The sequence below is a fragment of the Salvelinus sp. IW2-2015 genome, linkage group LG20 (assembly GCF_002910315.2).
Source record: "Salvelinus sp. IW2-2015 linkage group LG20, ASM291031v2, whole genome shotgun sequence".
Lineage (NCBI taxonomy): Eukaryota > Metazoa > Chordata > Actinopteri > Salmoniformes > Salmonidae > Salvelinus > Salvelinus sp. IW2-2015.
The window spans coordinates 30,852,084-30,877,700 of NC_036860.1; the positions used below are offsets into that span (position 1 = coordinate 30,852,084).

At 41.3% G+C, this 25,617-nt stretch overlaps 2 protein-coding genes across 5 annotated transcripts in view; one reads left to right on the top strand and one right to left on the bottom strand.

Annotated features, from left to right (window-relative positions):
- Positions 1-503: 503 nt before the first annotated feature.
- LOC111980581 (solute carrier family 35 member F2) lies at positions 504-16,275 on the bottom strand. Of its 3 annotated transcripts, none has more exons than XM_070449335.1 (9): positions 16,183-16,275; positions 11,658-11,781; positions 11,360-11,532; positions 10,589-10,716; positions 8,926-9,085; positions 6,408-6,564; positions 5,819-5,871; positions 2,473-2,627; positions 504-1,366 (listed from the first exon to the last, which is right to left on the bottom strand). In XM_070449335.1, the coding sequence occupies exons 2-9, from the start codon at positions 11,762-11,764 to the stop codon at positions 1,241-1,243; spliced, it is 1,059 nt and encodes a 352-aa protein (XP_070305436.1). In that variant the 5' UTR covers positions 11,765-11,781; positions 16,183-16,275; the 3' UTR covers positions 504-1,240. The 3 variants fall into 3 exon arrangements, with proteins under 3 accessions (XP_070305436.1, XP_023867155.1, XP_023867156.1); XM_024011387.2 differs by lacking the exon at positions 16,183-16,275 and adding an exon at positions 13,381-13,520; XM_024011388.2 differs by lacking the exon at positions 16,183-16,275 and adding an exon at positions 13,301-13,391.
- A 337-nt stretch (positions 16,276-16,612) lies between these two features.
- The window catches only part of LOC111980579 (cullin-5), a 33,798-nt gene continuing 24,793 nt past the window's right edge, over positions 16,613-25,617 (top strand). Inside the window, exons 1-12 of one of the 2 annotated variants that reach the window (XM_024011384.2) lie at positions 16,613-16,699; positions 17,839-17,948; positions 18,395-18,494; positions 18,780-18,956; positions 19,453-19,594; positions 20,029-20,174; positions 20,847-20,927; positions 22,707-22,848; positions 23,411-23,541; positions 23,693-23,800; positions 23,961-24,025; positions 24,286-24,418. In XM_024011384.2, coding sequence (XP_023867152.1) covers positions 16,658-16,699; positions 17,839-17,948; positions 18,395-18,494; positions 18,780-18,956; positions 19,453-19,594; positions 20,029-20,174; positions 20,847-20,927; positions 22,707-22,848; positions 23,411-23,541; positions 23,693-23,800; positions 23,961-24,025; positions 24,286-24,418 — 1,377 coding nt within the window. In that variant the 5' untranslated portion in view covers positions 16,613-16,657. The remainder of the gene's footprint in view (positions 16,700-17,838; positions 17,949-18,394; positions 18,495-18,779; positions 18,957-19,452; positions 19,595-20,028; positions 20,175-20,846; positions 20,928-22,706; positions 22,849-23,410; positions 23,542-23,692; positions 23,801-23,960; positions 24,026-24,285; positions 24,419-25,617) is intronic. The other variant, XM_024011385.2, reaches the window with a different exon arrangement.

Below are 25,617 nucleotides of genomic sequence, written 5' to 3' on the forward strand. Positions count from 1 at the left end.
AATGTGGCCATAATCAGAATGTGGATAGGATCAGAAACAAGGGATGCATGTTAGCACCATGTATAAATGAGGCATGAGTGACAATATAATAAGATAATAGGGGCCATTTATAAGGCTATATTTACCTCTTGGATGCTTGCGCACGCACCTCAACATTCTAAATGATCTATCAATAGTATCTGGTCATGTGGTGTATAGGCGCCAAGATCTGTTATTTCCATTTACATCCAACATCTAGTGGACTGTGTAGATTTGATTGGACAACTAGGATATCGATCTGTAGTTTCAAGTGACCTTGCAACTTGTCTATGATGCAGGTTCTCTCCAATTATAGCCTAGTATTAATTCTGGTTTGTTCTCTAGGCTCTCTCCATAAACTGGAAATTGTATTTTTGGTTGACAAAAAATTTAAAGAATCAAGATAGTCACTGAGGGATCTAGCACAATAATGACAACACAACATCCACATAGAAAAGAAGAGCCATGACAGATGTAGCCAGAAACAAGAGAATATAAAACTTTATCATCAATTTACAAAAACACTTTGGCAAAGGCATATTTTCGGCAGACACAAATACCACAAAATGTTTCATCTACCTATTCGTTTTCAGAAGACCTGCTGCAACAAAAGAACAAAAAAACTAKATTGACAACTGTGTATTAGTAGGCTACTATAGCAACCTGGAATCACACAAATAAATATTGTTTGGAGGAACTGTCTTTTCGAATGTGCTTTGCAAATACATTGTCCTCATGGGGAAGAAATATAGTAATCAACACACTGATTAGTTTAAAAAGGAGGCAGAACACAATGTAAGCCTTTGATAAAATATATAGATTGTCAACCCAATAGCAGAAAAATATTGTGAGGTTGCATAGTAGCTTGTCTAATAAAGCAAACTAATGAGCCATATTGTTGGGTACATAGTAGCGCGTAGCTCGATTTGTACCATGCAGTCTGGCGCACCTAGACATCTATACACCTATCCAACTACAGAAAACCATACCATCTATGTACAGTTGTTGAAAGACCAACTTAATCATAATCTAGTTGGCTACATCTTCGTGCTGTGTTCTTCTGTAACGTATGTCACTGCACGCCTGTTGCTCGTCTCTGTCCCCTCTTCCTTGGACCCCCCTCCCCTCCCCTCTGCTCCCGCTTGGAGCAGGTCTGTGGTGGGCTCTCCTTTCTGGGGGTCTTTTGGGTGGTCTTTTTCTCCCTCAAAAGGCAGCAGGGTCGTCAAACTCCGTCCTCCTCCTCGCCGGCGGAGTCCGACTCGGGAACGGGCGTGTAGGTGGGCACAGCGTTGAACATGACGAAGCCCACGGTGATCACCACAAACGACACAATGTASAGGCCTGAGAACTGTGGCGTGTGGGGCAGAGGTAGACGTTTTGATTGATCCATTTCACAGACCCTGGATCAGCGGCTATAGTTGCTCTGTATAACTCATTTGTAACACATTTGTGAGAAGGTGTTAGTTAAACATTATGGAAGTCAGTATTTACCTCAAAGATTGGCTTGAGAGTTGGCTGTATATTTCATATACACATGACATAATGTTACATTTTTTTATCTAATCAAACCACAGAATCCTTCTCATTAAACAACAGAATCCACCTTACATGCTGACCAGACCGGACACGTCGCGTGCGCGAGTGTCGCAAAATGAATTTAGAAATCCATGTTATTCAATTATTGCACCCACACTGCTCGCACACACCAACGAGCGTCTGCGACGCCAAGGGCTAAAATAGAACGCATTCCTATTTCTGACGCAGATCGCGCTGCAAGTCCTGCCTCTCCCAATCCCTCATTGGTTTATAGAAGCAGGTACTCACGTGCCATCTCCTCATTGGTTATACCCACGTGGGTGATTGAAAACTAACTTTGTTCCCGGTTGTCGTGGAAATACAATGAAAGTTTAGATGCAATCGCCATATAAGTTCAAAGATGAAAAAGCCTGGAAGGAGGAGAGATGACTAGAAACGATTCGGTTGGCCGTTTTATGTGTGGATTAATTGTCGGAGTAGAGGTCCTTGTGCATTTCAGGTAAAATAACAACTCAATGTTTATATCCCAGGACAAATTAGCTAGCAACAGCAAGCTAGCTAAATATGACAAATTAACGTTAGCTAGCAAGAGCAAGCTAGCTAGCTAAATTGCCATACATGTTTAATGCTTTTCGACCTGTCCCCAAATGAATGTCAATGGTTCAGAGTTTGTTTTGATATTTTAACCTGCTTGTCGTGATCGCGTTTGGTGTGGGGGGGGCAAAATACATTTATGCACGATGGTGCACGCGCGCTGCCGGTTTGGGTTCCGTGTAAGGCTTACAATATATGCTTTTGCTCATGGGCGTGGGCCCCTTTCTGTCCAATAAAGTCATTTCTGGATAACAATTTTGTCAATTTTGGGCACCCCCTCTGGCTCAAGAGCAAACCCACAGAAAAATAGTATATTTAACTCACAACAAAGTAGAAGAGGAAGATGCCACAGAAGAGGCTGAAGAGGTCAGCGGTGAGCAGGGAGAGATTCACTGCAGTGGCACTGGTCATCTTGATTACCAGGGGCATGAAACTGTACAGGGCATACATGCAGAAGGCGTAGGCCGCAAACAGTACAACTGTGGAGGGAAACACCAGGGTTCGTGTTCATTAGGCACCAAATGGAAGAAAATGGTCTGAAACAAAGAAGTGGGGAGGGACTGTCTGGACTTGTCCAATCGTGAAACGCTTATTGAGTTTTCCTTTTCAAAGCATTTTGCAACGTTGTATCCTACTGAACATGCACCAGGGTTGTGTCCAGTAAAGCAACAAAAAGGAGAAAACATTTGCAACATATTGAAATGGAGATTGCACTTCTTGGACTTCAATAAGAAATTCAAATTGTTGTTTTCTTTTTCAAAATGTTCTGCAATATGTGCCCTACTGAATAAGGCCCAGAATCTCAGAAGGGAATTCTACTGGACAAACAAAGCACTTTCTGTAAGACTATTGCACAGAGCAAAATAGATTTATACAGAGCATATACAGGTAACTGTCAAAAATAAAGGAAACATCAACATAAAGTGTCTTAATAGGGCGTTGGGCCACCACAAGCCAGAACAGCTTCAATTCACCTTGGCATAGATTCTACAAGTGTCCGCAACTATATTGGAGGGATGCAACACCATTCTTCCATGAGAAACTCCATCATTTGGTGTTTTGCTGATGGTGGTGGAAAAAGCAGTCTCAGGCCCCGCTCCAGAATCTCCCATAAGTGTTCAATTGGGTTGAGATCTGGTSACAGACGACCATAGCTTACATCGTTTTCATGCTAATCAAACCATTCAGTGACCACTCGTGCCCTGTGGATGGTCTTACCATAGCCAAGGTAACCAAATGAATGGCCTGCCCAGCATTTGTACACATGACCCTAAGCATGATGAGATGTTAAATGCTTAATTAACTCAGGAACTACACCTGTGTGGAAGCACCTGCTTTCCATATACAGTACTTCGTATCCCTCATTTATTCTAGGGTTTCCATTATTTTAGTAGTTACCTGTAACTAGAGTAAATGAGATTATTACCCAAATGAAATGAGAAAAAAAAAACTTGGGCATAATTGACATACCGTCACGTCCAAAATGATTGGCACCCTCGATAAAGATGAGCAAAAATAAATAAATAATACAAATACTGAGCTATATTGCATGCTCAAAAAAAAAAGGTTTTCAATGGGGTTCAAGTCCGGATATGCTTCTGTTTTTTTACTGCCAAACCCATCACGTGTGTGCGTGGCCAAAAAGCTCTATATTTGTGGCGTCTGACCATAGCACCGGTTCGAATCCAAGTGCCAATGCTGTTCGTCAAACTCCAGGCGGTGCTATGATCAGATTAAATTAAAATAGAGCTCTTTGGCCACGCACACCAGCGGTGGGTTTGGTGTAAAAAAACAGAAGCATATGCAGAAAAGTACCTTACATTTTATATGTTTTTTATAGCCATACACCCACCAACCCCTCTTTTATACTACTGCTACTCTGTTCATCATATATGCAGTCACTTTAACCATATCTACATACTACCTCAATCAGCCTGACTAACCAGTGTCTGTATGTAGCCTCGCTACTGTTAATTTTCACTGTTNACAGACGACCATAGCTTACATCGTTTTCATGCTAATCAAACCATTCAGTGACCACTCGTGCCCTGTGGATGGTCTTACCATAGCCAAGGTAACCAAATGAATGGCCTGCCCAGCATTTGTACACATGACCCTAAGCATGATGAGATGTTAAATGCTTAATTAACTCAGGAACTACACCTGTGTGGAAGCACCTGCTTTCCATATACAGTACTTCGTATCCCTCATTTATTCTAGGGTTTCCATTATTTTAGTAGTTACCTGTAACTAGAGTAAATGAGATTATTACCCAAATGAAATGAGAAAAAAAAAACTTGGGCATAATTGACATACCGTCACGTCCAAAATGATTGGCACCCTCGATAAAGATGAGCAAAAATAAATAAATAATACAAATACTGAGCTATATTGCATGCTCAAAAAAAAAAGGTTTTCAATGGGGTTCAAGTCCGGATATGCTTCTGTTTTTTTACTGCCAAACCCATCACGTGTGTGCGTGGCCAAAAAGCTCTATATTTGTGGCGTCTGACCATAGCACCGGTTCGAATCCAAGTGCCAATGCTGTTCGTCAAACTCCAGGCGGTGCTATGATCAGATTAAATTAAAATAGAGCTCTTTGGCCACGCACACCAGCGGTGGGTTTGGTGTAAAAAAACAGAAGCATATGCAGAAAAGTACCTTACATTTTATATGTTTTTTATAGCCATACACCCACCAACCCCTCTTTTATACTACTGCTACTCTGTTCATCATATATGCAGTCACTTTAACCATATCTACATACTACCTCAATCAGCCTGACTAACCAGTGTCTGTATGTAGCCTCGCTACTGTTAATTTTCACTGTTTTATTTATTTCTTTACTTACCTATTGTTCACCTAATACCTTTTTTGCACTATTGTTTAGAGCTTGTAAGTAACCATTAAACTGTAAGGTCTACACCTGTTGTATTAGGCGCACGTGACAAATAAAATTTGATTTGATATGTTATGGGCTATTTTGCTTCCACTGGTCCTGAGGCCCTTGTTAAGGTCAACGGCATCATGAACTTTACCAAGTACCAGGAAATGTTTGCCAAAAACCTGGTTGCCCCTGACAGGATGCTGGCACTTGGCTGTAAGTGAATCTTCCAGCAACACAATAACCCTAAACACTAATCAAAATCCACAAAGGAATGGTTACAATATCAACATTTTGCAATGGCCATATCAGTCTCCGGACTTGAACCCCATTGAAAACCTGTGGTTTGAATTGAAAAGGGCAGTTTATAAGAACAGATGAATGATATCAAGGATCTGGAAAGATTCTGTATGGAAGAATAGTCTAAGATCCTTCCCAATGTGTTCTCCAATCTCATAAACAATTTAGAAAAAGTATATTATTTTTTACAAGGGGAGGGTGGTAGAGTGTTGAAAACAGGGGTGCCAATAACTTTTACCCCCATCTTTTTGAGATTTATTGTATTACTTTGTTGTATTATGTATTCCTCTGATCAATTGTATTAGTATAAAATATAATTTCCACATTTTTGGGATAATACAATATAGATCAGTATTCATATTATTTCATTTATAATATTTTTTGCTCATCTTTATCAGGGTTGCCAATAATTATGGACCTGACTGTATATGATTCTGACAATTGAGATAGGGGGTTATCAAATATGGGGAGAAAATGAATTCTTACTAATTTTCCAGTTCCATTTAATAGCTGCTACTGCACTGGTTTCCAATATGGCTCTGCAACACAGGACAACAGAAGGTAAGATTGCAAATAGGAACTGTGTCGGTCGACAGACTTACAAAGCACCTTCAAGACCATTCTGATGGGTAGATTTTGCCTAAAATAACTGCTCAAGTGATGAAAATGTGATGTCTGGATGATGTGGGGAGAAAGTACCATAATAAATACAATATGTACTGACTGATGTAGTGCACCAAACAAAAAGATAAAGGGATAGTTTGCTTTTTGAGGATAAGCTAGTGCCAGGATTCAATCTGATCGTGGGCTGTCGACAATGAGGCAGAGGTCATTTCCAATTGAGCCGACATCTGCAGCATTTACCGTGAATGCATTCTCAGTGAACACAGTAACATTGCCTTTAAAAGCTGCATTGTCGACAAACTGCGTTCAGATTGAATCTTGGCCTAAAACGAAAGCTAAGTAAGCTTACATGTGTAAAAGTGAACTATCCCTTTAATACTGAGGGAAGAAAGGCAGGAAAGACTGTCTTTGAACCGGTTCAACACTGGAGAGAGGAGAGGGGGTGTCTTACAGCTGTATGCCGCTGATCAGGGTGCCGAACAGGCCCATCATACCCAGGAACTCCCCACGGCTCAGGTTCTTCACCGTGTACTCCTGACAAACATTCGACACTGCATACAGTGCAGCACTCACCAGCACCAGACCGTCCCCCAGCAACACATCACTGGCTAGATGGAGAGAGGGAAGGAGGGAAAGAGAGCGGGATGAAGGGAGAGAGAAGAGGGAGAGTATGAGATAAAATATAAGGTGGGAGAGAAGGAGAGAGAGAAAAGACTAACGTTATTGTAGGCAAAGTCTTTGACATGTTAGTTACGGTAATTTGCAGAGCTAATAATATGAGGAATCAGCTCTAAGGGTTTGTGATGAGAGTTTAATAATGCCTGTTTATCTTTGCCCGTGCAGTGAACCCTAAGGCCTCTCCGGATCAGAATGTATGGAACTGTTTATGTCCCAAGAAAAGGCACTGAGGTACATTTAAAGCTGTTATTCCTCTATGGATATGCCTAACTAAGTATAAAAAGGTATGTCTTCTACATAAAAATAAGTGGACAAAAGCCTTGTCCTAGACTATAAAGCATATTTATTGGAGATTAACCTGTCTGGAAAACAGGCCCAAAGTGTTATAACAATAAATTACAATAGGTAGTGTTCTCACTGGATCACGGGTCTCCCAGCCAGTAGGTTGACCCCCACACCCAGGAGACACTCCCCCCTCAGGAGATATATATATATATTCCTGTATAGACCCTGACAATAATAACATATAATTGATAAATGCAGTTGTCCCTAGTTACCACGGCCACAATGTCAAAATTGGCTGTCTTAATGTAAGGTTAGAGTTAGGCATAAGGTTAGCAGTGTGGTTAAGGTTAGGTTTAAAATCAGATTTTAAGAAGATAAATAGTAGAAATAGGCTGGGTTTATGACTTTGTGGGTGTGGTAACTAGTGACGACCGATAAACGCCAACGTTCTGTACATTACATAAGGGATAATCAATGAGGGTCTATGCGTTCTATGTAAAATAATGAACGGACGTGAAAGGTGTGTTCCACGACACGCTAGTGGAACTAACCTTCCACGGAGTTGCATTATTTTCCAGAGTTTATAATTCCTTTTATACCTTGGCTATAATTAAACACATTTGATGCCAGAAATGTGTTCATTTGCAGGTAGAAATGTGTTCAACATCCTTTGAAGTAGCTAGCAAGTTTACTAGATAGCTACAGTAATTGGCTTGGTAACCAAACAAAGACTTGCTAGCTAGCGAACAAAACCATCAGTCCTAGCATGAAAATTGAATTCAACAATGACAATGTTTTCAATTTGACTTTTGCTTTCAAAAGCAGATCAAACCTGGAACATGTAAGAATGAATTATTGGCATTGAATTCTACCTTGCTGATATACATGCTCTAGAATGCCTTTCAAGCCAATCAGAAACTAGTGTTCAACAATGCCATTGCATAACTTGGAAATAATGGACGACGCAGCATGACGAGGCTGAACTAATCAAACGAATGACTGGGTCACGTCTCTAGCAACCAAAAGATGAGTATTTTTTATTTCTATCAGTAAATGTGTACTTTAGTATTGTTTTATTTGGCAACTGTGGTATAAGCGGGATAAACGCCTCAGTTCAGTACATTACCTTGGAAAAATGATCTCGGCTCCGCCTCGTCGTCCATTATTTCCAAGGTAATGTACAGAACGTCAGTGTTTATCCCTTACTTATAAACCGGGTAGTTTGGGTCCTGGAGATTGATTGGCTGAAAGCCGTGGTATATTGAAGCAATAAAAGCCAGAGGGGGTGTGGTTTATGGCCAATATACCACGGCTAAGGGCTGTTCTTATGCACAACACAACGCGGAGTGCCTGGATACAGCCCTTAGCCGTGGTACATTGGCCATATATCACAAACCCCCGAGGTGCCTTATTGCCATTATAAACTGTTTACCAATGTAATTAGAGCAGTAAAAATGTGTGTTTTGTCATACCTGTGGTATACCCTCTGATATATCACAGCTGTCAGCCAATTAGCATACAGTGCTTGAACCATCTAGTTTATAACAGACATTATAAACTGGGCGGTTCGAGCACTGAATGCTGATTGGCTGACAGCCACGGTAATTACGTTGGTAAACAGTTTATAATGGCAATAAGGCACCTCTGGGGTTTGTGATACATGGCCAATATACCACGGCTAAGGCATTGCGTCGTGCATAAGAACAACCCTTAGCCGTGGTATATTGGCCATATACCACACCCTCTGGCCTTATTGCTTAAATATAAACACAGGTATGAAGCAAAACTACAACAACAAAAAAGTATATACATAATAAAATAAAAAAATGAAGCTAAATTATGTGTTTACTGTTCTAATTATGTTGGTAACCAGTTTATAATAGCAATAAGGCACCTCTGCGTTGCATCGTGTTTAAGAACAGCCCTTAGCCGTAGTACATGTATATTGGTCATATTGCACACCTCCTCAGGCCTTATTGCMTAYATATCATGAGTAGTGTTCTTACTGGATCCCTGGTCTCTCCCAGCCAGTAGGTCGGCCCCAACCATGGCACCCACCCCCAGCAGACAAACGGCCACAGCCACAAAGTGCACCAGGCGATAGCGCGTCTTCAGGAAGAACCAGGAGAGCACCATCAGCACCGGGATCACAAAGCAGTCCAGCAGCTGCAACCAGAAGCACATATAGTATTTTACAGGTATAAAATMCTGATTGCGTACAAGGCAACTGAAAGACACATAGGGCTGGGTGATATGGCCAAAATATGATATCACTGTATTTTTTAAAACATTTAACAGTATTTTATTATTTTGAATAATAAAAGTTCTAAATTTGCTTTATGAGTAATGCATGACCCTAGGGTGGCAACACATACATTCTAAGTGATTTCAATGGGTCTTTCTCCATTCTGATTGTTTTATACTGTTCAATTCAACCCTAAATTTCCTGCACTCATTGTAGATAATTTCCACACTAGGGCTGCACAATATGGGCAAAAAATCTTGCCCTTATTTTTAACGAAATGTTTTACTTTGACTTGCGAATTAGATCAAAACACTTGGGTGAACTGTTGGAATCTTGGAAATAAAATGTTTGTTCTAATTCTATAGTTAGAATAAATAACACATTGAATACAGTGTTGTTTGACATATCAACAAATGAAAATGCCAGGGAGGAGTTATTGTGACAGGGTTGGAACCAAAGCATTGGTCAGTGTTTCCTAGGGGACCCTATAATCTTTGGCTACATTAAAATGTTTCTTCGTGTAGCCAATATAGTCATGCTAAGCCTATTCCACTGATTTAGAAGTTACTGTTGCACAAACATGCTGATTTAGGCTTACACCATCAGTGGTATCAGGTTGTATTAGCTAGCTACGTTTGCTCTGACTCAGTACATTTATTAGCTAGCTAGCTAACTAACAAGCAATTAGCATTAGTGGCTAAAACGATTTAGCTAAAAGTTACTAAGAAAATACAAACTAGCTAGCTGTTTGCAGACGTAAGAAACAAACTAAGAATAATTATAGAACACTTTAGGGTTTATATTAAGAAGCTAAGTGGAAACAATATCGTTGACTGAATGCAAGTGTCCCATGGTCAAGCAACAACAAATGCACTCCATAAGTGACAGGGGACAGGGCTAGGTCTGTGTGGAAAGTGGCATGGAGAGAGACAGAGAGCGGAGAGGAATGACTCAAGTAGCGTGTAAACTATAAAAATGGAGGTTATACACAGCATATCACATTTAACAAAACATTAAAATACCGTTAAAGAAGGTAAAGTAAAAACCCAAACCGGTCTGTGCATCAACACTGGTACATCAGTGGAGGCTGGTGGGAGGAGCTATAGGAAGACAMACTTATTGTAATGGCTGGAATGGAATTAACGGAACGGAGTCAAACGAGTGGTTTCCATGTTTGATACCGTTCCATTGATGCCATTCCAGCCATTACAATGAGCCTGTCCTCCTATACCTCCCCCCCACCAGGGTACATTGTGAAATATGGTATACCTCCAAGCCCTAAAGGCACTTGAATATTCATTTGTGGCACACCTGTAAAAACCGGTCAGGTGACTCAATGTATCACCTAGGTCCTAGATACATCAATTAGTGAGTCATTCTTCACCCAAAAAACACAGTATGCAACGGTATTAGAAACTTCTTACCTGTATGCTGGTCAACGTTGTAAACTGGTATGCCTTCACCACTGTGTAGTTTGCCTCCACGTCCGTCAGTCCCATAAGTAAATACCGCCACCATTTTGTTTTTAAAATCTGTAATATATTCCCATCACCTGTTAAAACAGCAAAGCGAGAATCCAGAGTGAGACAATTTTTATTTTATGAGTTAGCAGGACTGTTGTTTTAGTCTATCTGTGTAGGCCACGGTCGTGTTCATTAGGCACCAAACGGATGAAAACAGTCTAAAACATGAAAAGACTACAAGGACTTAAAAACACGAATTTTCGTTTCCCTTGCATGCCGTAATAAACACAACCCATATAATAATCACTATTTTTTATCCCAGTAGGTAGGATTCCCAACTATCACCAATTAGATTCGGAACTATGTGGCTTCAAACTCTACTGCTAGTGTATGGTCAGGAAGACCAGGGCCTGTTTGAATACCTCCATCCTGCATCCTTCGTTCCATCCTCTCTTCCTTGAAGTAATCACTGATCTTAATTGGTTGAATTGGTGAAAGTAATAAGGTTGCGTAACCTTGCTTTCATCTTCAAAGTATGTATAAAAATATGATATCCTCAAGGAATCAACTGTAGGAAGGAAGCATTTCTAAAATATTCTAACTGGCCCCTGCAAATAATGACGAAGGTGATGATTCTCACCAATATTAGCATTTTCATACCAAAAACGAATGTAAGTCAATGTACTCAGTTTAGCATTAGCATGTGTAGAATTCAGGGCGGCGGTTTCTGACCTTTTCTGAGGCTGAGCGAGGCAGTGTAGGTGAGCAGCAGCAGGACGTAGTTGAGGAAGCTCTGGAACATGGGCGTCTCCACACCCGCTTCCGCTAGGTACTGGCAGCTGACCGCCGTACCGCAAATCAGCATGGACAGGGCCTGACCCATGGCGATGGTCTTCAGCAGACGCCTGCCAAGGTCATGTTAACATCAATCAATAAATCACTTAAATGTATGTACTGTAGAATAATATGCCCATTTTGTGTCTGTGCATGGCCTGTTGCATCTGTGCATTGTTTGTCTTGTTGTGCTCACCATGTGAAGACGCCCTTCAGCTTGTAGCTGCGAAGCCTGGCACAGGCTGTCCAGCAGCCCCTTCCATGTCCACAGTCAGAGCTCTCTGCAGGCTCAGAACCATCCATTTCCTTCTGAGGTATCCCTGAGAACCCCACCAAAACAGAAGGGGGGGACAGATTAGGGAATGAGAGAGAGATGAAACAGAGATAGAGGGAACTGAACAGTTTTATTAACAATGTCTGCATCAAAGACCCAGACAAGCAGTGTGCAGTAATCTCCCCTGGAATTTAGGCCTCATTATATTGTGCTCAACTAGGCACTCTGCACTCCAAGGAAGGCAACACTGCTAATTATGTTTTTATGTGTCAATCTTTTTCATGCCAGATTAGTACTTTTTGAAAAGGAGATTAGGCCTACGTTTTTATAGCCTACAGCTCTCAACTATTCCCAGCCCTTTAATAAGAAAGGTTTTTAATCAAGGAAGACATTTCATACAGTAGCCCTGGTGGTGTGATAAAGTGAGTGGGCCTCGCTTGTTTCAATAGCCCAAATCAGATATTTAAATCTGATTTGAATGTTTTTATTAATGGAAAACATTTAGATTTGTGTATGGCAACAACACAAATACTATTGTGCATGGTGTGCAATTGCTCCTTTGTAGATGATAAACATTTAATTAAACTAAAAACAGCAAACATTGGATTTTTACTCAACGAGCTGTCAAAATCTGAAACATTCCTCAACAAACTGTCACAATGTCTGACCACGTTTCCATCCAACCATTTCATGCGAATGATTTACCTGAAGCATGAAAAAAAGTCACGATCAGGCTGATGGAAACATGAAATGCCGGTAAAAATTGTATAAATTAACAACATACAATTTGTTCGTTCGACGTGGTGGGATCTGTTTGTGTCTGTAAAATGCAATATTCTAGAAATGGCGGTGGAAACGCCATTATGAGTAAATACTTCAAGAGAAGAACCGTGCACCTTAGGCACGTAGACTTACTACTTAGATTTTAGCGGAAAAGGATTCTGATATTATAACCATCATATCGAAGTAAATTTAGAGTCACGCGATATGTTGTGTGGTCCTCCCACTACGACACGGAAAAGCTTGCAGTTTGTTAGGCTACAGATGAAATTATTGATTAACTTCACAGGGTGATGAATGTGTAAGGTGATGAGTTTCATACTCCTTTGCAATACATTTCGAGGGTCTTATTCTGGTGACATGATGATCAATGCCGTTTGACAAATACAAATAATATCGCCCTTATCCATAAAAATCTCAATGTAAATAGACTACCCGCACTGTACCTGCGAGCTGTTGGCTAGAGCGCATGTGCCCAGACCTGCATAAGCTATTTATGTGTGTACTACAGCATCAAGCGCAGCCTTTTATCCGAAAAAGGCTGTTTGATGGAAACATATCTGGTGGGGAAATGTGCATATTTTTTAATACAGACTTTAAAATATTCCCATGAATGTCTGTCGCAAATTGGATGGAAACCTAGTTACGGTCACACCTTCCTATTAAAACACGTGGCCAAATAAAGTAACAAGAACTGAACACACAATCTACTAAGGCTTTCAGCCACTACAACATTTTAGACTACAATGATACAACATTACAATCATTTAACACCATACACTCACGAGCAAATGTTGCGAGGCATCGTCACGCGCGCCACAGATTAAATATCTAGACATTAAATAGAATATGGTAGTTCATCTACCTGCATAGGTTAAACTCTCCTCGGCGTTCATTTGAAGCTACGGTTAAATCGAGCGCTCAAAAGACATACCATAACTCTCGTGGCTAAATACATCAGCAGGCTACAGCACCACAATGGGTAAATCTAACCCACTGTTTTTTACGACAGGCCCAAAGGACCGCCTCCTCTTCTGAGATTGGCCAAGAGGCTGGTGTGTCACGTCAATCTCTTGATCAAGCCCATGAGCTTGCAACCAAACTATGATGTGGTGCTGAAGGGACTCCTTTCGGGCGACAGTGTAATGATGCAGACAGTTTTGATATTTGATTCAGCACCTCATCATCACCACCAAATTATATAATATTCTTATTTTTGTAGGTATTTTTCTTAAAACGGCATTGCTGGTTAAGGGCTTGTAAGTAAGCATTTCACTGTATGGTTGTGCCTGTTGTATTCGGCTAACGTGACAAATACAAATTTATTTTGATTTGACCAGAATGTTGCAATATTTAGAGTTTAGACAACACCAATGACAGCTAGACTGCAACATCCATCAACTTCGTGAGATATAAAAACTAATACAAAATGTTAACAAATAACCTTTTAACTTGAGGAAAAAAGTAGTTTGAGGATCTCATTAAGCAGACTGTGGGGTGTTCGGYCATGCCCTTGCCTGAGAGAGACATATATATATAAACAAAATAATATTCCATGGTGGAATGATAAGAACGCCTATGTTATTGTGTAGAAACTGATATCTTGCCGTCCTTGAAGCATTCAAAACTTTGTCTTGTGTCGATTTCACTCTCCTGCAGTTCTGTGCGCCTGTTGCATCATTTTTAACCCACTGTTGCCAGTTAGCACACTATGTGAGCAGTAGGATAGACCTAGGGTTTAATAAGATAATTTCCTCTTATACTGTATTATATATACAGTACCAGTCAAAACTTTGGCCACACCTACTCATTCAAAGGTTTTTCTTAATTTTTACTATTTTCTACATTGTAGGGGGAAAAAACTATGAAATAACACATGGAATCATGTAGTAACCAAAAAAGTGTTAAACAAATCAAAATAGATTTTAGATTTTAGATTCTTCAGTAAGTAACCACCCTTTGCCTTCCTAACAGCTTTACACACTCTTGGCATTCTCTCAACCAGCTTCACCTGGCATTTTCCAACAGTCTTGAAGGAGTTCCCACATTTGCTGAGCACTTGTTGGCTGCTTTTCCTTCACTCTGCGGTCCAACTCATCCCAAACCATCTCAATTGGGTTGAGGTCTGGTGATTGTGGAGGCCAGGTCATCTGATGTAGCACTACATCACTCTCCTTCTTGGTCAAATGATAGTCCCACTACGTGCAAACCAGATGGGATGGCGTATCGCTGCAGAATGCTGTGGTAGCCATGCTGGTTAAGTGTGCCTTGAATTCTAAATAAATCACGACAGTGTCACCAGCAAAGCACCCACACAACATCACACCTCCTCCTCCATGCTTCACGGTGGGAACCACACATGCAGATATTATCCGTTCACATACTCTGCATCTCACAAAGACACATCGGTTGGAACCAAAAATCTCAAATTTGGACTCATCAGACCAAATGACATATTTCCACCGGTCTAATGTCCAATGGCCGTGTTTCTTGGCCAAAGCAAGTCTTCTTATTGGTGTCTTTTGCGTGAATCCGGCCTTCATGGTCAAATTGCTGCAAAGACACCACTACTAGTCTCCTCTGAACTGTTGATGTTGAGATGTGTCTGTTACTTGAACTCTGTGAAGCATTTACTTGGGATGCAATTTCTGAGGCTGGTAACTAATGAACTTATCTTCTGCAGCAAAGGTAACTCTGGGTCTTCCTTTCCTGTGGCGGTCCTCATGAGAGCCAGTACCATCATAGCGCTTGATGGTTTTTGCGACTGCACTTGAAGAAACTTTCAAAATTCTTGAAATTTTCCAGATTGACTGAACTTCATGTCTTAAAGTAATGATGGAGTGTCGTTTCTCTTTGCTTATTTGAGCTGTTCTTGCCATAATATGAACTTGGTCTTTTACCAAATAGGGCTATCTTCTGTATACCAACCCTACCTTGTCATAAAACAACTTATTGGCTCAAACACATTAAGAAGGAAAGAAATTACACAAATTACTTTTAACAAGGCACACCTGTTAATTGAAATGCATTCCAGGTGACTACCTCATGAAGCTGGTTGAGAGAATGACAAGAGTGTGCAATGCTGTCATCAAGGCAAAGGGGGACTACTTTGAAGAATCTCAAATATAAAATATATTTGTTTAACACTTTTTTTGGTTACTACATGATTCCATACSTGTTATTTCATAGTGTTGACGTCTTCACTACTTTTCTACAATGTAGCAAATAGTAAAATAAAGAAAAACCCTGGAATGAGTAGATGTGTCCAAACTTTTGYCTGGTACTGTATATGTATTTTTTTTAAATGACTATAGGCTATAGGCAGGGTTTTTCTTTACTTTACAATTTTCTACATGAGTGAATGCTCCAGAAAGTTAATATTTGATAATTAAGAATTAAGAATTGATGGAAGTTGAATTTTCATGCAATATACTGTAGTGTAGACCTATATATGAATTGTATCACTGCTTTTACATTAGCCTATACCATTAAGAAACCAAATGGCAAGTGTATATATGAGTTATTGGCATAGGCCTGTAGAACTAAGACACTTTGTCATACTTTTGAACTGATCATATTTCTCAATGTAAACATTCTTTTTTAGAAACGTTCATGCCCTTTTAGGTATGATACCGTAACTCTCGCATAACATAGTAGAGATACTTACCTGAGTTAACCTGTTGTATCTTTCCTGTTGTATTTTTCCTGTTTGTCCAAAAGTAAACTTGGTATGCTATTTCGAATGCGTCAGTGCGAGCGAGGCTAGGACTCACATTTCCTCAGTCGCAGCGCACGGGGAGAGACCACCAGTTGATTTTTCGTGCTATTTTAAATTAAATGTTTTAATGAATGTTTAGACACATTTCACTGCACACAATATATTATTACTTATTTTCCAGTGTTTCATAGTTTTCATAGTTTTTAGTGGGTGACATTATTTTTTGATAAGTATATATTATTAGACTATTTCAACATTCATTTTAATTGCACGTATGGATTTTGTTTAATCTAGCTAAAAAAGATAAACGGAATATGATGATAAACCATCAGGAAGCATGCATGTTTTTCTCCAGATTTTGTTCAAATCCTTTTAGCAACTACAACCCTGTAAATATCGCGAGATTGTTCGAGGGAATAAGTTCATGTTCACAGTCCTGAACATGGCGACGTCTAATTTGCTAAAGGTAGGAACCTGCTCAATTCAATACATTTGATTAACGTTACATGAATCATTGTCTGTTGCATAGTTGAGAATATCTTACTCTACATTGCTAAGGGCACATACCTGAAGATGGCCTTGCAATATAGGTGATATGATGTTCTGTTGTTTGCCTTGCTAACAATGAAAATACTGCTATTTACTCCTCTTATTGACGTTCGTTAGCCTGGTGCTAGCTAGCTGCACCAGTAGTACACACGTACATAGCTAGCTACGTAACAGTTAGCTAACACTATCATTTAATTTTACATGACTATCGTTTACTAATTAACTCATTAGCTAACGTTAACGTTAATCACAAGTGGTCGTCTTTTTCATGAAAACACATTAGTTAGCTGCTAGCCAGCTAGACATCTGGCATGGATGGCACAGTAACTAGCTWAGTTAATGTCTGCTAGCGTTAACTCTACTGTATCAGTGTAACTAGCTAGTTACAGTACTGTAGTTATGTCTGATAGAACACTGAATCACTGCCTGGATTTGATTTTCAAGCCACCGAAGGTAGGCTAAAGCTACTTGCCAGCCACATCCCGATAGCTACGATAACGTTATTTATCAGGACACACTGGCGCAAAATGTATTCTATATATTTTTTGTGGGGGGCTAGGGGGGGGCTAGCTTACTGATGTGTGATACAATGTAGACCTATTTGAGGAGGACCTATAACTAGGCATATCTACTATACAACACTCCCTCACATAAGAGCCTACTGTAGACTGGATGTAGTTACACATCCTGGAAAAACAGATGCTAGTAAATCAGGATTGAAGCACCTTTCAGATAGTGGGTTGATAACTGTTGTCATGGCTTGTCTAACGGCACTTGTGTTGTTGCTAATGTTAAAGTAGGCCAACTTGCCTAGTGCCTAAACATGAAGCAACCACTGGGATGTCAATGATATCAATTGTATGTCCTTGATTTCTCACATCCTCCCTCCCTCACATCCTCCCAAGCACATTGGAGCAGAAAATCTGAGGTTCTTGACATATGATATTCTGTTTTMAGAAGGAGGATCAAGTAAATACAATTGCGGTTCACTCTGGTGTTGTCATAACTGCTAGGCAGCCTATAGCCAGAGGTGACACTTCTACCCTTCTCACCCAGAACAAAGGCTCCCTCCAGTTCGAGGACAAGTGGGATTTGATGCGTCCCATCGTTCTGAAGCTGCTCCGTCAGGAGTCAGTCACCAAGCAGCAGTGGTTTGACCTCTTCTCGTGAGTATGGCCACGCAGTCCGTGTTCATGTGCTCTGTCATAAAGAAGTTGTATTCATTAGTGCACACCAAGTTTTGCAATGGATATTGTAAACAAGTGTTTCTTATTAGACAAGTCCAGGCAGTTCGCTTCTGTTTGGTTCCTAGTGAATATGACCCAAGAGCCTGTTGCAAAAGGTTCAAATAAAAATGTATGGTGTAGAACAGATTGCCTTACTGACAGATATATTAAGGAATTGTGGTGTCGACTCTATCCGTTATTTTTCTATCTTCAACATTCGGAACGTTTCGCGTCACTTAATAGACTATACCCCAAGAGAAAATGCTGTCATTCTGTTAACTCCAGGCGTTTCCGTTAACGCCTGTCTCAACTGTTAGACTGACAGATGGATTGAACTACATGTCCCTCTCCTCCAATCCCCTCATCCGATCTCTTGGTTTCCATAGAGACGTCCATGCAGTATGCCTATGGGATGACAAGGGACCGGCCAAGATCCACCAGGCCCTGAAGGCGGACATCTTAGACTTCATCAAGCAAGCACAAGCGGTAGGTAGGCCTGCTAGGTCTTGCTACCATTGAATGGACTGTGCTCTTTATTCCCTCGCTGAGTACCACTAATGCTAGCTAGCTATCAAGCTAGCTGTGACAGCTACCGAGTAACCACGCAGTCTACTAGCCTACCCCTGAGAACCAACATTTTCAATGCTATATAATCCATAACAATGCCCTCAAATGCTCTCACATGTGTTGAGTAACCAAGCAGACTGTCTATTACCCCCAGTTTTTCAACGCCATAAAGTCCATAACAGGGCCCTGCGCTCTCCCCCACAGCGGGTGTTGAGTCACCAGGATGACACTGCACTGTTGAAGGCCTACATRGTGGAGTGGAGGAAGTTCTTCACACAGTGCGACATCCTGCCCAAACCCTTCTGCCAGCTGGAGATCACGCTCATGGGCAAACAGGGCAGCAACAAGAAGTCTAACGTAGAAGACAGCATCGTACGGAAGGTGAGGAAATGGGGAGGAAGAAATGGGATGGGAAATGCGAGAGATGATCACTTGCCAACTGGGTAGCAACAAGAAGTTGAGGYAGAGGGGAGGAGAGTGGGAAAGACATCACATTGTAAACAGGGCAGCAGCAGTATTTGGTTGTATTTGTAATGATATAAGAGGAAATGTTGCTGCCTATAGATTCCCTCTATCCCTGCTCATGTGTACATGTACTGTATCTTCTATTACCTTGTAGCTTATGGGGTGGAAAGGGGAGTAGAATGTAGTGAGATTAGGTAACATCCGGAGGATTGTCGGTTCAAATCCCGAGATTGACAGGGACATAATTTCGGTGTGTGAACCAGCAACAGGAGGGATGCTGTTGTCAAATCATGCCATCACRTGCAGTTGTACCCTTGAGCAAGGCACTAGATTAAGCAAAAAGACAAATGGACATTTTTGAGATATATGGGCAAAGTAATGTTCTTCTAAACTTAATTTTCTATGCCCTCAGCTCATGCTGGACACGTGGAACGAGTCCATCTTCTCCAACATCAAGAACAGGCTGCAGGACAGRGCCATGAAGCTGGTGCACGCCGAACGCCTTGGGGAGGCCTTCGACTCTCAGCTGGTCATCGGCGTCAGGGAGTCCTACGGTGAGCAAAACATCACTGTCGCCTTTAGCTGTGAGAGAATGGTGTGTAATGAACACAAGCCAGATCTTTGGTGTATGTAGACCATACCAATGGATTGATTCACCAAATCTCTCTGCCAAATTGGATTTATCTGTAATGTGAATTTTGGTGTGAAGCCCCCAATGACAAATGCAGGCTGTACGTGAAAATGTGAGGTACTCAAATTTTWGAATTTATCTATGTAGTGTGAATGACAAAAATGTGCTCTTTACCCCACTCCACAAAGATGCCTGTAATTCTCCTGGGTTGTGTTCATAACTCACCAAACAGAAGAAAACCTACTGAAACCGGAAGGGACTGATTGGACTCATCCTTTAAGAAATGGTCATTTCTAAAATGTTGCATGCTAATGAACTTSGCCCCTGGGCACCTCCATCCCTGTTTTCCCTCTGCAGTGAACCTGTGCTCAAACCCAGACAACAAGTTGCAGATCTACAGAGATAACTTTGAGAAGGCCTACATGGACTCCACCGAGAGATTCTACAGAACACAGGCCCCCTCCTCCCTGCAGCAGAACGGAGTACAGAACTACATGAAATACGTGAGTAGTACTAGGATCCTGTAACTTTTCCAAAATTCCCAGATGGTTTTKCGGAAACTCTATAGTTAAAGGACTCCTGGACTTCCTGCTTATTCTCTRCCTTTTCCAGGAATTTTCCAACTGGGATTTCTGGAAAACCTGGGAATTGTTGTAAACTTACTCTAATTTTGCAACRCTTAAAAGGCCCCTCGATCATACACCACATGTCAAGTTATAAGCTGAATTCCAAATGGACATGCCAAGTCCAAACCCCTCAGATGCTCATGTAGATTTGAATAGGTGTAAGCCATATGGCGCAAATCCTTTGCTGCCTATCAGATGGCAAGGTGAAGCAATGACCACACTGCTTAAACATATCCGATCCTTTCAGGTCTACATGAGTGGCTCGGGTTATTTTGGATTTCAGTGATTACAGTGGTCGAAAACTATCGGTATGAAACAAGTACGGTTTCTGCAGTTCCTTTGTGATTTCTCAGTACGGTTACAAAATAATATTTGGCCTCAGGATAGAATAAACAGGAAATTCAGTAATCTTCCAACTGGGATTTCTTAAAGCTGAGCATTTTGAGAAAGTTACTGGAATTTTGCAACTCTATTTCTCAGCAACTCTGTCTAATCTAGGCTATCCATCTGAGGGGGAACCAACATGTGTATCTCTGTGTGTTCTAACAGGCAGACGTCAAGTTGAGAGAGGAGGAGAAACGGGCGTTGCGCTATTTGGAGACGAGACGTGAATGTAACTCTGTACAAGCAGTGAGTAAACTAAACTCTGCAACAACAAAAAAAGAAACGTCCCTTTTTCAGGACCCTGTCTTTCAAAGAAAATTTGTAAAAATCCAAATAACTTCACAGCTCTTCATTGTAAAGGGTTTAAACACTGTTTCCCATGCTTGTTCAATGAACCATAAACAATTAATGAACATGCACCTGTAAAACGGTTGTTAAGACACTTAGAACACTAAAGAGGCCTTTCTACTGACTCGGAAAAACACAAAGAAAGATGCCCAGGGTCCCTGCTCATCTGCGTGAACGTGCCTTCGGCGTGCTGCAAGGAGGCATGAGGACTGCAGATGTGGCCAGGGCAATAAATTGCGATGTCCGTACTGTGAGACGCCTAAGACAGCGCTACAGGACGGACAGCTGATCGTCCTCGCAGAAGAAGAGGTGACTCCGGGATGCTGGCCTTCTAGGCAGAGTTCCTCTGTCCAGTGTCTGTGTTATTTTGCCCATCTTAATCTTTCTTATTTTTATTGGCCAGTCTGAGATATGGCTTTTTCTTTGCAACTCTTCCTAGAAGGCCAGCATCCCGGAGTCTCATCTTCACTGTTGACGTAGAGACTGGTGTTTTGCGGGTATTATTTAATGAAGCTGCCAGTTGAGGACTTGTGAGGCGTCTGTTTCTCAAACTAGACACTCTAATGTACTTGTSCTCTTGCTCAGTTMTGSACCGGGGCCTCCCACTCTTTCTATTCTGGTTAGAGKCAGTTTGCACTGTTCTGTGAAGGTAGTACACAGCGTTGTACGAGATCTTCAGTTTCTGGGCAATTTCTCCCATGGAATAGCCTTCATTTCTCAGAACAAGAATAGACTGATGGGTTTTAGAAGAARGTTCTGTTTCTGTCATTTTGAGCCTGTAATCGAACCCACAAATGCTGATGCTCCAGATACTCAACTAGTCTAAAGGACAGTTTTATTGCTTCTTTAATCAGAACAACAGTTTTCAGCTGTGCTAACATAWTTGCAAAAGGGTTTTCTAATGATCAATTAGCTTTTTAAAATGATAAACTTGGATTAGCTAACACAACGTGCTGTTGGGACACGGGAGTGATGGTTGCTGATAATGGGCCCCTGTACGCCTATGTAGATATTCCATAAAATCAGCCGTTTCCATCTACAATAGTCATTGACAACATTAACAATGTCTACACTGTATTTCTGATCAATTTGATATTTTAATGGACAAAAAATTAGCTTTTCTTTCAACAACAAGGACATTTCTAAGTGACCCCAAACTTTTGAACGGTAGTGTATATAAAATTTACAAACACTGTTGTAGCTCTGGCAAACACTGTTGTAGCTCTGCCGCCTTCCACAGCAGGAGTGGAAGGCTGACGTCGGCGGCTGTAGTGGATTGAGACACAGCCCATGCAAAACATCTCTAACTTAAATGGATTGAATTTGATCTTTTAAATTGTCTCAATAAGATTGACACAGGTACGTCCATCGACTAGGGGTTAAAATTCAATATTGGTGCACAATTTCTACTTAAAATATCAAAGAGGTGCAACATGTACTCTCTTCCTGGAATGACCCTGCTGCTATTGATATGATTGAGCCTGATTCCCCTCTAGGTTTCTTCTTCTCTAGGTTTTTCTTGCCATTCTCCTTCTGCTTGCTCTTTGGGTTCTAGGCCGGGTTACTGTAAAACCACTTTGACAACTGCTGATATAAAAAAAGGCCTCATAACTCAATTAGATTTTGAAATATGTGATGAAGAGATGAGCGACCCATGGCTTTTKTATTCCCCCTCAGCTGATGGAGTGTTGCGTGAACGCCCTGGTGACATCCTTCAAGGAGACCATCTTGGCCGAGTGTCCTGGCATGATCAGGCGAAACGAGACAGAGAGTGAGTACGGCCGGAGCGCTCCCGGCACCAAAGGCTCGGCCAGCTCAGGTTTGCAAACCAGGAAATGACCTCGCCGTCCTCCACTTCCTGTTTCAATTTGTCCTCGTCAACCAACCAAACGCTGCCTTTGCCCATTCCGTGTGTGTTATTCAACACATTGTCATCACCCCCCAAACATCAGTGTCTGACCATAAACCCACCTTGTATTGTGTATGTCCTGATAGTTTTAACCAGGAGTCTACCTACTTATGTGTCACTAACCAATGTGTGCCTTTGTGGAGCATCTCTTTGTTTGGTGTATAGCAGTAATATATAGAACCTGACCTTTTGACTGTAAAGTCTAACTGACAATATTATACCACCACTGTGATGTTTATAACTTCAAGCGCTGGTTTACTGTACAGAGTCCTGAACTAAAAAGCATGTTGACTGGAGAATCAGTCAACGGAAACCAACCTCTAAATACGGGTTTTTCAAATCTGGCCATCAAGCCCTGCTGCGTACCCCTTGTTCGATACTATAATCTAGAAGTAGAAAACTAGAATCTATAGACTAGCCGCAGTATCTTACCATGGAGAGTGTTTGACTGTAGCTTTCCTCCACCTTATAGAGCTCCATCTCATGTTCTCTCTGATGGACAAGGTGCCTAGTGGCATCGAGCCCATGCTGAAGGACTTAGAGGAACACATCATGTCTGCTGGGCTGGCCGACATGGTGGCCTCCGCCGAGACCATCACCTCGGTGAGTGCTACACATACATAAGCTGCTTACACACACACGRGCACAGATATGTTACACTAACAGAGAGATTAAATACATTTGTGTTGTATTTACTGAAAGGTGACAGGAACAATCCACTAGTCTTTGTATTTTTCTCTGTATGTACGCGCAGGACTCTGAGAAGTACGTGGAACAACTCCTCACCCTTTTCAACCGCTTCAGTAAGCTGGTTAAAGATGCCTTTCAGGACGACCCTCGCTTCCTCACAGCCCGAGACAAGGTCAGCACAACGTTTTTCCAGCTTTGATTCAACATTGCCAATGAATGTAAGCGCAACGTTCTTTCAACATTTGTCCAACATTGACACAACGTTGTCAATGAATTTATGTGCAGTATTTGTAGTTGTCACTGTATATGTAACAAATGTATTTTTTTCTTAGGCTTACAAAGCAGTTGTGAATGACGCTACTATTTTTAAATTGGAAATTCCGCTGAAGCAGAAAGGGTAAGAGTTCTACTGTATGCTTTAATTTCTTCACTGAATTCAAAATTGATACCGTCATACTGTTGAAGGCTGCTACAGTATTTATTGATGTTGCACTTGATAAAACTGTGGGAGCATTCAACAAGGTGCGGGGTGGATCTTTCGTTTTTTTTCATGGGAAAAATGTTACACTTCTGAACTGTTAATTGCTTAATTACTGAATGCCTGAACGTGTGAGTTTACGACACTGCTTAACTTTCTCTGTACTGTCTGTCTGTCAGGGTGGGGCTGAAGACTCAGCCAGAGTCCAAGTGTCCAGAGTTGCTGGCCAACTACTGTGATATGCTGCTGAGGAAAACCCCGCTGAGCAAGAAACTTGCATCTGAGGAGATCGAGGCCAAGCTCAAGGAAGTGGTACGTACGTGTGTGCACGCGCGCATAATGATTTGATGACTCCAGCAAGCTTTCCTTAAGGCTTCGGCCACACGTGCGTACTCTGATGAAATCGTATGTAATGTACATCATTGGTTATTGTCCTTCAGAAGTATATCTCAAGTCAACAATTTTCAGTTTGTGTTTTTTGTCAGACAATCATCATCTCTTGTCATTCATCCAGCAGCAGATGACTCCTGTTTAAAAAAGCATTGACCCAATCAGTGTGCAAGCGGCCTTGGGCTGAGGACAGCGTGTTGCTTTCACCTTTCCATCGCTCAAGAGTATGTGAGCGAAGCGAGCCCAATTTGACTGGAGCGAGATTCCCAAAGGCTGGAGCGTCCGCCTTCTCACCCGCTCCAATTTCTCTCCAGTTGCGCTCACTTCAGGAGCTCAGGGCATGCCTGGCCCAGCACGCATTTGTAGTCTACTTGTGTGCTGCTAATAGACCCTTGCTTTAGCTACTGTTATGGAGTTTGTCATGGAGTTTGCTAAATATTTTCACAAAGAAACTGATAAAACACACGGGTGCTAAATCAACGTGGCTTACAAAGTTGAGAACCAAGAGAGGGAGTGCGGTGATGTAGTGTGTTTGCCTGATGGCATGGTGCTAAACTGTTAGGTTATAGACTGGATGGCATTGTTCTACGTGCAGGATATGGCAGTTGTTACACGCTGGCTACATGAAACAGCTAAAGAATCATTGTGGAATCTGAAAAGACACTTCTCCCAAAAGTATGATGTGTACTTACTATGTGCTCATGCTAAAATAACTGTCATTGTAGCAAAGTGTTAATAGAACAAAAAGTTTATAATCGATACAATAGGCCATATTCCCACTTTCAAGGAGCTTTCTGTTTTGATTAGGTTATTTTGCCTAAAAACCTTTGTCTGCCTATATAAAAAAGCAACTCTGCCTCTGCCCAACCTGGCAAGAGTGGCCAAAGGAGTGTTTAGCATCCCCAGTGGTTCTGCAAGTGTGGAGAGGATATTCTCCGCTGCTGGCCGGCTCTCCAGGCACCATCGCATGAGCCTGAAGCCCCAGACTGGCCAAACTATTGTTTCTAAAAATGAGTTCAAAAAATGAATTTCAAGTCATTTTTCATTTAGTTTGTGTTTAATTGAAAGTCACTGCCTATTTGTGCAATTTATAAACTATAATTATTTTAATACAATGTTTA